The following is a 14490-nucleotide window of genomic DNA, read 5'->3' as shown; positions in this document are numbered from 1 at the left end:
GGCATATAGGCCCAGCCACTCCGCGGCATGTGGGATCTTCCCGGACCGGGGCACGAACCCTTCCTTGCCCGCTGCGTCGGCAGGCGGACCCCAACCACTGCGCCACCAGGGAAGCCCAAAAGTGCTTATTTTTTAAAGGGCCTCATAAGAGGGTTCATCATTTCAGGACATTTTTAAGGGCATCCTCAGGGGATAAATTGTTTGGCCGAGCCCATTTCCATTGCTCTCTTCCATAACCTCATGGGGTTGCTTAGGGGAGAGTCAGGCTAGGACTGGAATCAAAACGTCACTGGCTGTACGCTAGCCAGTGGTATTCCTGGGGCTCAGGCCCAATTGGTGAGTAGCTAAAATAGCGGTAGAGTATAAAATGAGGGAAGGCAGCAGCGGGAAGCTTGGAAACCCACCTCCTGTACTGAAGCAGCCTTCTGTTCTCCAAGCAAAGCTTCCTGCCATGGCCTTGTGGGGAGTCAGTGTCTGTGGAGCTTCTATGGCCACCTCTTGTCAGGGGCTTCTGGGGTGACAGAGGTCAAGTCCCCTCATTTTATAGGTGAGGGGAAGTAAATTTGGGGGGGTTAGCCACCAACAGTCACTATGAATCTAATCAGAAACAACATCTTTAAACTGGAAGGTGCTCCAAAATATACAAACAGCTCATACAGCTCAATATAAAAAAACAAACAACCCAATCAAAAAATGGGTGGAAGATCTAGACATTTCTCCAAAGAAGACATACAGATGGCCAAAAGCACATGAAAAGATGCTCAACATCACTAATTATTAGAGGAATGAAAATCAAAAGTACAGCGAGGTATCACTTCACACTTGTCAGAATGGCCAACATCAAAAACTCTATAAACAGGGCTTCTCTGCTGGCACAGTGGTTAAGAATCCGCCTGCCAATGCAGGGGACATGGGTTCAATCCCTGGTCTGGGAAGATCCTACATGCCTCGGAGCAACTAAGCCTGTGCGCCACAACTACTGAGCCTGCACTCTAGAGCCGGCAAGCCACAACTACTGAAGCCCGCGTGCCTAGAGCCCGTGCTCCGCAACAAGAGACGCCACCGCAATGAGAAACCCACGCACCTCAATGAAGAGTAGCCCCTGCTCACTGCAACTAGAGAAAGCCCGCGTGCAGCAACGAAGACCCAATACAGCCAAAAATAAATAAATAAATTTATTAAAAAAAACTCTACAAACAATAAATGCTGAAGAGGGTGTGAAGAAAAGGGAACCCTCCTACACTGTTGGTGGGAATGTAAACTGGTACAGCCACTGTGGAGAACAGTATGGAGTTTCCTTAAAAAACTAAGTATAGAACTACCATGTGATCCAGCAATCCCATTCCTCAGCATATATCTGGAGAAAACCATAATTTGAAAAGATACATGCACCCCAATGTTCACTGCAGCCCTATTTACAATAGCCAAGACATGGAAGCAACCTAAATGTTCATTGACAGAGGAGTGGATAAAGAAGATGTGGTGCAGGAGTTCCTGGTGGTTCAGTGGTTAGGGCTCGGCACTTTCACTGCCATGGCCCAGGTTCGATCCCTGGTTTGGGAACTCTCACAGTCCAAGCCACATGGGCAAAAAACCCCAAAACCCAAAAAAACAATGATTTGGGAATTCCCTGGTGGTCCAGTGGTTAAGACTCTGTGTTCTCACTGCAGAGGGCCCAGGTTCAATCCCTGGTTGGGGAACTAAGATCCTACCAGCTGCAAGGTGCAAATAAATTAAAGAAAGAAAGAAAATGTGGTACATATATACAATGGAATATTACTCAACCATAAAAAAGAACGGAATAATGTCATTTGCAGCAACATGGATGGACCTAGAGATTATCATACTAAGTGAAGTAAGTCAGACAGAGAAAGACAAATATTATATGATATCACTTATATGTGGAATCTAAAAAAATGATACAAATGAACTTATCTGCAAAACAGAAAGAGAGTCACAAATGTAGAAAACAAACTTATGGTTACTGGGGGGAAGGGGAGGGAGGGATAAACTGGGAGATGGGGATTAACATATACACACTACTATACGTAAAATAGATAAAAACAAGGGCCTACTGTATAGCACAGGGAACTCTATTCAATATTCTCTAATGGCCTATATGGGAAAAGAATCTAAAAAACAATGGACTTATGTATAACTGATTCACTTTGCTGTATACCTGAAACTAACACAACATTGTAAATCAAATATATCCAATAAAAAATTTTTAAAAAAATTTGGAGGGTGGGCTTTGCAGGAAAAGGCAAAGAGGTCAGGGCTTTGGGTTTCAAAGCTCTAGACAGTTTTGAATGAAAGAGCTTAGGGCATCCCTGGTGGCGCAGTGGTTGAGAGTCCGCCTGCCGATGCAGGGGATGCGAGTTCGTGCCCCGGTCCGGGAAGATCCCACATGCCGCGGAGCGGCTGGACCCGTGAGCCATGGCCGCTGAGCAACAGTGAGAGGCCCGCGCACCGCAAAAAAAAAAAAAAAAAAAAAAAAGAAGGAGCTTACATTTCATTTCTATTGTTGTTCAGACCACACATGAGGAATGAAAAGATTATTAAGAACTCGTTCTTTTATTTTTGGCCGTGCTGCGCAGCTTGTAGAATCTTAGTTTCCCGCCAGGGATTGAACCGGAGCCCTTGGAAGTGAAGGTTCAGGGTCTTAACCACTGGACCGCCAGGGAATTCCCAAAAACTTGTTCTTTTGAAAAGTTATAAAATTTTTCAAACACATAGTATAGTGGAGAGAAAAACAAATGAACTACCAGATTGAGCAAATCTTCATTTTGCTCTATTTATTTCAGCTTTTTTTTCCCTTTAGAAATAAAATGTTACAGATTCAGCTAAAGCCCCTTCACAATTCTCACTAATCCCATGCTTTTCCATCCATCGTTAGAGATAAATCACTACCCTGAATTTGATGTGTACTATTCCCATGCATGTTTCTATAAGTTCATATGTAAGCGTAAACAATTTACAGTATTGTTTTAAATGTTTTACAATTTTACCTAAATATTATCATACTGTGCCAATGGCTTATGTTTCACATATCTTTGTTCTCTTCTTTTGCACTTCCCCAGTCACTAGTGTGGTTGAACATCTTTTCATCTGTGTATTGGCATTTGGATTTCCGGTAGATTGTCCGTTCACAAGACTTTGTCAATTTTTTCTACTGAGTTGTCCTTATTTTAAAATTCTTTTTAGAAGTTATTTTACTCCACTTAAAAAATAAGTAATATTTCATAGAAAAGAATGAAATAATGCCATTTGTGCCAACATGGATGGACCTAGGGATTACCACACTAAGTAAGTCAGACAGAGAAAGACATATCACATGATATCATTTATATGTGGAACCAAAAAAATGATACAAATGAACTTATTTACAAAACAGAAACACACTCACAGACCTAGAAAGCAAACTTATGGTTGCCAAAGGGTAAAGCTGGGGGGAGAGATAAATTAGGAATTTGGGATTAAATTATACACACTACTATATATAAAATAGATCATCAACAAGGACCTACTGTATAGCACAGGGTACTCTACTCAATATTCTCTAAGAACTTATACGGGAAAATAATCTGAAAAAGAATAGATACATGTATGTGTATAACTGAGTCACTTTGCTGTACACCTGAAACTAACAGAACATTGTAAATCGACTATACTCCAATACAAAATAAAAAAAATTTAAAGTAATATTTGAAAACTCCTAAAGAATACATTAGCGGACGGAGACGCAAGAGGGAAGAGATATGGGAACATATGTAGATGTATAACTGATTCACTTTGTTATAAAGCAGAAACTAACACACCATTGTAAAGCAATTATACCCCAATAAAGGTGTTAAAAAAAAAAAGAATACATTAGCATGTAGATAGAACATAAAGAATAATAATAAAACAAACCTATCAGTCAATTTAAGCAATAAAACATGGCTGGGACTATGGAAGCCGCCTGGCTGCTGCTCCCCCCGACCCGTGTTCTTCCTCCGCAGAGGCAGCTGCTGTGCTGAGCTTCACATAACAATTCTTTTGCCTTCTTTTCCATAGGCTTATTACATTTTTTTATACATTCCCATATTGTTTAGTTTTCCATGCTTTTGAAAACTTTACGTAAATGGTATCATATTGCATGTATTCTTTTGCAATTTTCTTTTTTTCTGTCAATATTACATTGGCAAGTCTTTCCTCTGGGTGTTTATAGCTGTAGGTTCATTCATTTTCACTGATAATTAGTATTCCATTGTACGTTACAACTGATTTAGCCATTCTACCGTGGAGGGACGTTCACATTGCTCTGAATGTTCTTGTCCGTGTCGCCTGAACACGTGTGCAAGGGTTTCTCGGGGGCATTCTACACCAAGGAGTGAGACTGCTGGATCATAGGTGTGTGCATCTTCAACTTCACCAGATAATGCCAGATTGTCCCCCAAAAGAACTGTTCCAGTTTAGACTCCCAACAGCAAAGTATAAGTGTTCCGGTGTTCTCACTTCCACCAACACTTGATTTTGTCAGATTTTTTTTCACTGACAATCTGGTAGGTATAAAACAATGTCTAGTTGTGTGATGATTTGCATTTCCCTCACAATTCTTTACATAACCTAATCTTTGATCAGTTACATGTATTGCAAACATCTTCTTCCAGTCTGTACCTTTCCATTTTCAATCAACTTTATTGAGGTATATTTCTACGAAATAAACCTAACCATTTTAAGCCTACAATTTGATATCTGACAAATGGATACAGTTCTCTAACCACTACAGTCATGCCATAAAATGTTTCCCTTGCCCCCCAAATTCCCTTGTGCCTCCAGTCCCTCTCCTCTCCCTACCTCTAGTGTCAGGCAAGCACAGATCTGCTCTCAGTCACCAGTTTTGCTTTTTTTCAGAATATCATATAAACATACTCATTCAGTATATCTGGCTTATTTCATTCAGCAAAATGCTTTTGAAATTCATCCATGTTCTTCCATCTATCGGCAGTTTATTCCTTTTTATTGTCAAGTAGTATTTCATTTCATGAACACACCACATTTATTTATCCATTCACCAGTTGATGAAATTAAGGCTGTTTCTAGTTTGTGGCTCTTACGAATAACATCATCGTGAACATTTACATAGAAGTCATTGTGTGAACATGTCTTAATTTCTCTTGGGTAAATACCGAAGAGTAGAAGGGCCATGTGATATATGTATATTTGTTTTTATGAGAAACCGCCAGATTGTTTCCCAAACTGCTGCATTGTTTCCCATCTTGCACTTTCACTAGCAGAGTATGAGAATTCTGTGGGTCATTAGACAAGAAGTCTGTGGCATCTTTTTCATACAGAACTTTAAAATTGTGACGTAATTTGATATATCAATCATTTTCTTTATGGTTGGTGCTTTTGGGGATTTATGAAATCTTTCATCACTTGGTTCTTCATGTTGTGATTCTATTTGTAATTTCTCCTGCGAGGATTATTAGATTTTTTTTTCTTCAAAAAGGTATTTTCTGACATTTCTCCATAGCAGTTTGTAGGCAATGTACACTTAACTCACTATGTCCGATAATACAGCATTTGTTGTCATTACAGAATAATGTGACATGAGATTGCAGGTAAGAGCTCAATGTGCTCAGGTAAGAGCACATTTCATGGAACTGAAATTCTCTGAAGAATTCTTGTTTTCTCCATTCAGTTCGGAATGGAGTTCAACAAAGTGTCAAAACACAGATTAGCAAACTTTTTCAATCAAGGACTAAATAGTACATATTTTAGGCTGTGTAGACCGTACTGTCCCTGTCCCGACGACTCATCGCTGTTGTTGGAGTGCAAAAGCATTGCCGACAATACATAAACGGATGAGCGTGGCTATGCTCCAATAAAACTTCATTTACAGAGGCCGAACTTCGAACTTCATAGAACTTTTATGTGGCACAAAATCATATTCTTTTTCCCCCAAAACATTAAAAGATATAAAAAACCAGATTTAGCTTGCGAGCCATGGAAAAACGGGCAGAGAGGCAGATCTGGCCCATGAACAGTAGTGTGCCAGCTCCTACTGCTTTAGAACACATCCTCCCGACATCACTGTAAGGCAACTGGCTAATATCCCTCTCCCACTTTGCGCAGTGGAGCACGAGAACCCAAGGAGACGTCAGCATTCATCCCGGTTAGTTTCCCTTTCCTCCTCCTTCCCTCGTTTTACAGAGGAGGAGGTTTTGGTGCAGGCAGAGAAAATGCCCAACTTCAGGCTGCGTGGCTCGTGAGTGACAGTGCCAGGCTGGAGTTCGGGGGTCTTGATTTAAGGCCTACCTCCCTCCCTCCACTCAATTCCAAAAAGCAAAATTTAAAATTCCACCCATAGCCGCAAAATCCTCCTGCCACTTCTCATAAGTAATTCATCTTTTCTTTTTTTCACTCTAAAGGAATTTATTCTAACAAACACCCTAAAACTAAGGATTCAGTAAGCTCAAATCTTGATATTTAATTTGTATTATTAAAACCTGTGCAACGCAATTAACAGTGACAACTGCATTGTAAATTTGAGAGAAATTTTCACTGGGGAGGTGACATGATGATATGTGTGGGAAAATTACACAGAGAATTAAAATTGGTTAAATAAGGCACCTAAATTCCAAAAAGTCTATGAAGATCCCCAAAGCGAATTTTATTCCAGAATTTCGATGGCACAAAGAACAACAGTTCTATGGTAAGTAGCAGAGAAATCACCTCTGCAGATTAGACTGAGGCCAATGGGGTGGCCAGGATGGGGGACTCCAGGCCAGAGGTTAGGACTCTCACTGCAGTAAACCTCTGGAACCCAAACTCCAAGAAAGCAGAGTCTTTGTCTCTTGTTCATGGCTGTGTCGCCTCCAGACCAGAGCCTGGGACACACTGGTGCTCAGTAAATGATGGTCGAAGGATCAAAATCAGCCTGTAAGAGGCGATTCCTGGGAACTGGCCTCTGAATTTTTAGAGCACCTATTCCAGCAGCTTTGGGGCCACTCTGAAAAAACCTTAAAGGATTTCCCACCCACCAGGGGCCCCATCAAAAGGTGGTCACCTTCACCCCCTGGATAACTATCTTCTCATCTGCCCTTGACTTGTCTCTTAGGCTTGGAGTTATTAGACATTCCGGATATAATGAATACGTACAAAGTATTGCCTCTGAACTGTTAAACAACTGAAAATTCATCGAAGGCAACCAATGTTTATAAATGAGTCAGAAGTGTTTAAAATGTAGACATTTATAAAGGGTCCAAGGAATAAGAAATTCCCAGAATAATTTACTACCTGCACATTTCAATTTTGTTTGGAAGTTCTAATTCTCAGCAAACATTAATCAAGTCATCCCACTATCTTTTAGGTTACTTTCCCCGTTTTACGGATAGCAATTCAGCAGAAGTTAAATGACTTGTTGCCAAGGTCACAAGGAGAATATAAATCTAAATGATTCATGATTTCAGCCCTCTCTCCTGCCATTTGTTAGATTGAAACCGAGGGAGGTTTCAGGAGGATTTCAACTCACTTCCCTGGTGACTGACTGTATGTTTGCTGCTCTCTGCTACCCCCTGTTGATATGAGAAGGCAAGAGTAGATCTCGAGACCAGTATTTCTCAGAGTTAGGTCTGGGAGCAGCCGTATCAACATCACATGGGAACTGGTGAGACACAGAAATTATGGGGCCTCAACCCATAATTTTGGGGGGGTTGGGCTCAGAAGCCTGTGATTAACAAACCTACAAAAGATTCTGCTGCAACTTGATATTACTTTTCTGCCTTTTTTTTTTTTTTTTTACTTTTCTGCTTTTGGTGTGAAGGTCCTGGCCTCCCAATCATCATAAAAATGGCAAGCCCCTTCACACTGCTTCTCACATGTAGTATATATACCATTATGCCCTATTCAAAGTGCTTTCACATCCATTCATTCTTTCAGAGGGGCTTGCAGTAGCCCTATGAAATAAGTTAGGGAGGGACTGCAAATCCATTTTACAGATGAGGAGACTTGAGGCTCAAGAAAGTTCAAATAACTTGCCCAGGGTTACTCAGCTTTAAGTGGCAGGGCTGGATTCAAATCTAAGTCTTCTCTCTCTACATCCACGTCCAGAGATTCTTCAGTTACTCCACAATAGGGCTGCTGACATTTGGGGTCAGGTAAGATGGGGTGCTTTGCTGTGGGGGCCATCCTGGGTATTGTAGGATGTTTAGCAGCATTCCTGGCCTCTACTCACTAGATGCCAGTAGTACCCCATCCTAGTTGTGACAATCAAAAATGTCTCCTAGGGGCTTCCCTGGTGGCGCAGTGGTTGAGAGTCCGCCTGCCGATGCAGGAGACACGGGTTCGTGCCCCGGTCCGGGAAGAACCCACATGTCGCGGAGCGGCTAAGCCCGTGAGCCATGGCCGCTGAGCCTGCGCGTCCGGAGCCTGTGCTTCGCAGCGGGAGAGGCCACAACAGTGAGAGGCCCGCGTACCGCATTAAAAAAAAAAAGTCTCCTAATATTGCCAGGGCCCCCCGAGGAGCAAAGTAACCTGTGGTTGAGAACCACTGACCTTCAGCCAACTCATAAATGCAGATAAATTCCACATTTCTTGTTCTGCAAATTTTGTACTCTTTGGGATGATTCCAGAATAAAGAGCTTATTTTGGGCCTCGGCCATCTATGAAGTGAATGAACTAGACTAACTCCTTAAGAAAATTAACACTAATTCTGTTATATCATTTGGTATCCAATGTGTATTCAGATTTCCCTCAGGTGTCTCAAGAATATCTTTCATAGCTGTTCTTTAATAATAGGATGCAACCTAGATTCCTCAGTGGCTCTTGGTTGCTGTGTCTCTCTAGTCTCTTTTGGTCTAGAATATGGGTCCACAAACTATGGCCTGCGGGCCAGATCTGGCCCACCACCTGCTTTTGTCAATATGCTTGTGCTGGAACACAGCCATGTGCTGTCATTTATGTATATGATGGCTTTTGTGCTACAATATTGGAGTTGAGTAGTTGCAACAGACACCGTATGGCCCATGGAGCCTAAAATACCAACTACCTGATGCTTTACAGAAAAAGATTGCCAATCTGTGACCTAGAACCATCCTCTAACCTTTATTTTTAATATAATCCTGACTGTTCAAAGAGTCCAGAACCGCCTGTAGAAAATCTCTTCTTTTAGACTGGCCTGATTATATACATACATATATATACATATACATATACATATGTATGTGTGTGTGTGTATATATATATATAATTTACTGCAATTTCACATACTGTATACATATACTTAAAAATACAAAATACTTAAGAAACGATCAGTGCTCCATGGCGCAGAGTTAAACAAATTTTTATGTGTTAAAACTCTAAATGAAATTGAATGGCAAACAACAAATTAGAAAAATAATTCCAAGAGCTTTATTTTAGTTTTTTTATTTTCATACTTTATTTTCCAGGAAGGAGAAGAAAAATGTCATGACTGACATAGAGTAGCTTCAGTTACAAATGAAAGTAACATCTTTGGTGATTAAGTTTCTGTATCATTTGAATAGAGAAACCAGTAGGAAAACCAGGGGCCTCCTTTTTTGGAAAATCATAATATACAATTTCAACTATAATTTTCAACTGTGGCACCGGAGTGCACAGAAATTCAGATATATCCACAAGAATGTCAACACTCTGAGTACAGGGCCATGTACTTAGCAACATGCCTGGTATACAGAAAGTGCTACATAAATGTCCATGGGAAAAATGAATGAATGAGTACCGTTCCTTTACACATTTGGGCTCGGCAGGTGGTCACAAACATATTCACAATCATTTATTAGATTAGTATTTTTTTTTAGTATAACAAGCATGCAGAGCCTACTAAAGGCTTACCTGTTAGTGTTCTGTTGGGAGCTCATGCATGTTCATTGACATAGGATTCAGGTAGCTTGGAACATGACCTTCAGAACAGGAATACACTGGTTTTATGCATATGGTCATATGGAAAGCTAGAACACGTCCAGCCTCTCCTTCCAGTTAACCTAGGTCAGACTCTAACGAAAGTACCTTCTTCTGCTACTCTGGATACAGTGTATCTATCCTACTAATCACCTAAGACATTATAAGTGAAACAAACCATCACTAAAGAAAATGCTGCTAACTGGTTTTATCAGTTAATATAACATGGGTGAGGCTGTGTGTAGTTTAATTGCTAACTGGTTTTATCAGTTAATATAACATGGGTGAGGCTGTGCGTAGTTTAATTCCCCTCCACCTCTCTAAAATGTCATTTAATCTATAATAAAAATTGGACCTCCCTAAACCACAATATATATTTTACGATAATATTTGTAAAAAGTTAATCGTCATCCACTCTAGCATAGCTGACATAAATGGCACTGAAGAGTGAGCTGTTGGTCAGAAGTAAGGCAGAAGATTTAAAGAATTCCCGGTTGGTTCTTGAGCAGTGGATCTTCTTCCTGGTTTCCGGGGAAGAGCATCTTTGCACTATTGAGGAAAACATTCAGGCCTTTGCCTCTGACCATGATCCCAGTGCTGTTTTCTATTGGTTTGTATTCCTTGTGTTTTCTGAAAGCAATGTGTTGGACAGATTAAAAAAAGATCTCCAGCTGGAAAAGGTTGCTTTCTACAGTCTTTTACATGCCAAGTGCAGAATGGTTAATTCTATTTAATTTATGGCTTTTAAGACATTGATGTCTTATGAAAATATATTTATTTTCTCTTCTTCATGCAAGAAATGTGTCTGCTTACTATAACTTGCGATTATATGTTAAACATTAAGCTGACACAATTTGGTAAAGTTACTGACATTTGGTAGCATTTTTAGGGATTAAAAAAAACAGCAAAATTAATAGGCTAGTTTGGTATTCGTCATTCAGTGGAAGATTTTCCTCCCACATACAAAATGTTTAAAAGCAAAAAAGGGAAAACAGCCCACTTGTGCAGAAATATGCCATTTATTTTTGACAATATACTCTAGTGATTTAAAGTGTTAGAACCAGCAACTTACTTGTACACCAAAAGGGCGATCACAGTGACAAATATGGCCACGCAGACAACGAAGAAGACCAGGGTACCATTTGCCATTCTTAAAAGGGAGTCTGGGTCTTAAAACAAAAGCAAGACCGTATTAGTGACAACTTCCACCTCGAGGACATGCTGCTTGTAATGCAATTAAATCAATGAGGAAGAGAGCTAACAGAAGATATATGGCTCTCTCTGCGCTTTCAGTAATCTTTCCCATTACATAATACATAGTCTTTGGGGGCAGCTTATCTTCCATTTAGAGAATGAGTTAGTGTGTCTGGAACACTGTGTTACGGGCTCAGGAGACAGATGTCACGTCCCGGAGATACCTGATGGGGTCTGAGCTGACCCAGCTGCACACACGTGGTGAAGGTCTTCATGATCCTCCTGCACACTCCTCTGGCCTCATCTTCCACTGCCTTCTTTCCAGCTGTGCTAAAAATCCATCCTCCCCATGCTCTTTCAAATCTCCACACCCTCTGCCGGGAACATCCTTCTCCCAACTCATCTCCAGCGTCTGCCCCTTTGGGACACCTTCCAGACATGCATGCGGGCACCAGGTCATGCCTTCCTTTGTCACTTCTCTCCTTGTCTCTCTTCCTCTGCCTCCATCACACTGTCTTGCAATTACTTTTTTAAAAAAAATTTATTTATTTTTGGCTGCGTTGGGTCTTCATTGCTGCACGTGGGCTTTCTATAGTTGAGGTGAGCAGGGGCTACTCTTCGTTGCAGCGCAAGGGCTCATTGCGGTGGCTTCTCTTGCTGCAGAGCATGGGCTCTAAGTGCATGGGCTCTAGTAGTTGTGGCTCTCGGGCTCTAGAGCTCGGGCTCAGTAGTTGTGGCACACGGGCTTAGTTGCTCCGTGGCGTGTGGGATCTTCCCAGACCAGGGCTCGAACCCGTGTCCCCTTCATCGGCAGGCGGATTCTTAACCACTGCGTCACCAGGGAAGCCCGCAATTACTTCTTTACACAAATTTCTCTCCTGCTAGACTGTAAGAGCCATAAGGCAGGGAGTATGTCTTCTCTGTACTCCCAGAACCCAGCAAATCAACTAGTCTTGTCTCTGCCACCAAAGTATAACTGGAGTCGGTCTATTTTCTCTCTATCTTCTCTGCCGCCATCACAGTCCCGGCCACCAGCCCTCTTCCCTGAGAGGACGTCTTCATTGTCTACTCGCTTCCACTGCTACTTTCCAATAAACCTTGCTTCACTCAGCAGTCTGAACGATCATCTAAAAGCATTGATCAGATCATGCTTCAACCCTGCCAGTGGTTCCCCTTACGCACAGAATAAAACCCAAACCCTACCTGTGGTGCATAAGGATCTAGATGGGCTGCTTTTTTTTTTTTTTTTTTGCGGTTCGCGGGCCTCTCATTGTTGTGGCCTCTCCCGTTGCGGAGCACAGGCTCCGGACGTGCAGACTCAGCAGCCATGGCTCACGGGCCCAGCCGCTCCGCGGCATGTGGGATCTTCCCGGACCGGGGTACGAACCCGTGTCCCCTGCATCGGCAGGCGGACTCTCAACCACTGCGCCACCAGGGAAGCCCGGCTGCTCATTCTTGAAATGCAGGTCTCAGAGGTGGAGGAGGAGGCCCTTCTCATTCAGAGAAGGTGCTTCACCAAGCGGGTGCCACTGCGTTGGCAGGACTTTCCCAACATCCCAATCTAGAGAGCCAACCTCTGCCTCCTCTCTCCCATGCTTGTCACTCTCCACGCCTTGTTTCATTGTTTTCACAATATCATCTTATTTGTTTACTGCCTCTTTCTGCTCACGAAAGCTGGGACCTTCCTCACCTCGTTCCCACTCTATCTAGAACTGGCTACCTGGTGCCTGGAGCTGTGATGGACATGGAGTGGACGCCCAGTGAATATTTGTTGAAAGCATTGCAGGTGCTTCATGAATGTTCCTTGAATCAATGATTAAAAGTCATTTCAGCTAACAGGCAATGCGTTTGCCTTTGAACAGTGATGGACTTTTGAAACCCAAGTCATCAAGTTACAATTCCCATTGGATTAAAAGCTCTCTTTCTGAGCTTCCTTTTTTGGATTTTAAAAATGGCTCAGGTCACACCTAAAGTTATCACTCACTACAAGAAGGATTAAAGGGAAGCAAATATCCAAGCGTCTAATCCAGGTAAGAGAACCGTGGTTGGCCAGAACTGAGAAAGCTTCACAGAATAGGTTGGGACTCTAAAAGGCAACTCTAAAAGTAACTGCAGCAGCACAAGAGAAACAACCCCAGTAGCTCCTGGACGTGATGGTTTAGAAGATCCACACTCACTCGAATACAGAGGCTCCGGCTGCCTCTTTTCGCCCGGCTCCCCACTTCTGCACCCCAGACCCCATGCACCCTCCCTGGGAGGAAGCAGCGTACCTTTGCATTCTTTTCTTTTTTTTTTTTTAACGTACACCTTGGATCTCACCAACAATAAACCCTCATGCAAATAATTATATGCACGATTACTTATGCTTTTCTTTCAATGAGGTTAAAGCTGCCTTTTATATAGTTAATGAGTAAATATATGTTTAAGTACATTTCACCTTATAAGATAGACTCCACGACCGAAAGAGTTATTTATGAGTTAGTTGTTAGGTTGTACCCGACAGTACTCAAACTAAGGAGCAAAACACGTGCTGTAACGTGTGCACAATTTAATCTGTGCCTTCCGTCCCACCATGTAGCACTTCCTCTAAGAGGTAAAGCAGTATCTTACAACATAGTCAGTTATAAGTGAAATTCAGTTAGGGTCACCAGGTAGAGTCCTTATGGGCTGGGGAAGATTAGCAGCCACCAGTAGATGGGAATTTCTCAATGAAATTCCTTCAACCACTTGGCTAACATTTTACCTCTCCGAGCATTAAGGGGACAAGGAGTAGTTTTTCTGGTGAACATTTAAGGACTAGGTAAATTGGTTTGTTTCCGTCTCAGTGTAATGCTTCGTAGAATTTGGGAAGGGAAAGAAAGGGCACATGGCAAGTTAGAAGGGAACCAGGAGTCCACCTGGTTTCTCATTGCTCTTCATGGCTTCATATCTTTGCCCAGGTGGATTCCAATGACAACATGATACCAGCCTCCCCTTTGTTGTAGCTTAATTGGAGAACACTTTTTTTTTTTTTGCGGTACATGGGCCTCTCACTGTTGTGGCCTCTCCCGTTGCGGAGCACAGGCTCCGGACGCGCAGGCTCAGCGGCCATGGCTCACGGGCCCAGCCGCTCTGTGGCATGTGGGATCTTCCCGGACTGGGGCACGAACCCGTGTCTCCTGCATCGGCAGGCGGACTCTCAACCACTGTGCCACCAGGGAAGCCCCATTGTTATTTTTTGATGTTGTGCTTTGCACTTTCCTCTTGAATTACAAATCTATCTGAGCATGCAGTGACCACATCCCATTATTACCGGTCCATGATCACAGCTGATTTTCTTCGTCAAGAAGCTTTTCTCTGGCCATTACTTCATTGGGTTTCTCTCTCTTATCC

At 42.3% G+C, this 14490-nt stretch overlaps 1 protein-coding gene and 1 non-coding gene across 2 annotated transcripts in view; one reads left to right on the top strand and one right to left on the bottom strand.

Annotated features, from left to right (window-relative positions):
* The first annotated feature begins 1627 nt into the window (after positions 1–1627).
* Positions 1628–1700, top strand: TRNAE-CUC (transfer RNA glutamic acid (anticodon CUC)). Its single transcript has one exon. It is a non-coding gene; the product is annotated as a tRNA-Glu (tRNA).
* Positions 1701–9401: 7701 nt separating this feature from the next.
* Positions 9402–14490, bottom strand: part of GPNMB (glycoprotein nmb) — a 28572-nt gene continuing 23483 nt past the window's right edge. Inside the window, exons 10-11 of the mRNA XM_060304707.2 lie at positions 10997–11093; positions 9402–10554 (exon numbers count right to left, since the gene is read on the bottom strand). Coding sequence (XP_060160690.1) covers positions 10404–10554; positions 10997–11093 — 248 coding nt within the window. The 3' untranslated portion in view covers positions 9402–10403. The remainder of the gene's footprint in view (positions 10555–10996; positions 11094–14490) is intronic.

This window comes from Globicephala melas, chromosome 9 (assembly GCF_963455315.2).
Source record: "Globicephala melas chromosome 9, mGloMel1.2, whole genome shotgun sequence".
Lineage (NCBI taxonomy): Eukaryota > Metazoa > Chordata > Mammalia > Artiodactyla > Delphinidae > Globicephala > Globicephala melas.
The sequence above is the reverse complement of the archived record's forward strand: the minus strand, read 5'-3'. Positions and strand labels throughout refer to the sequence as shown.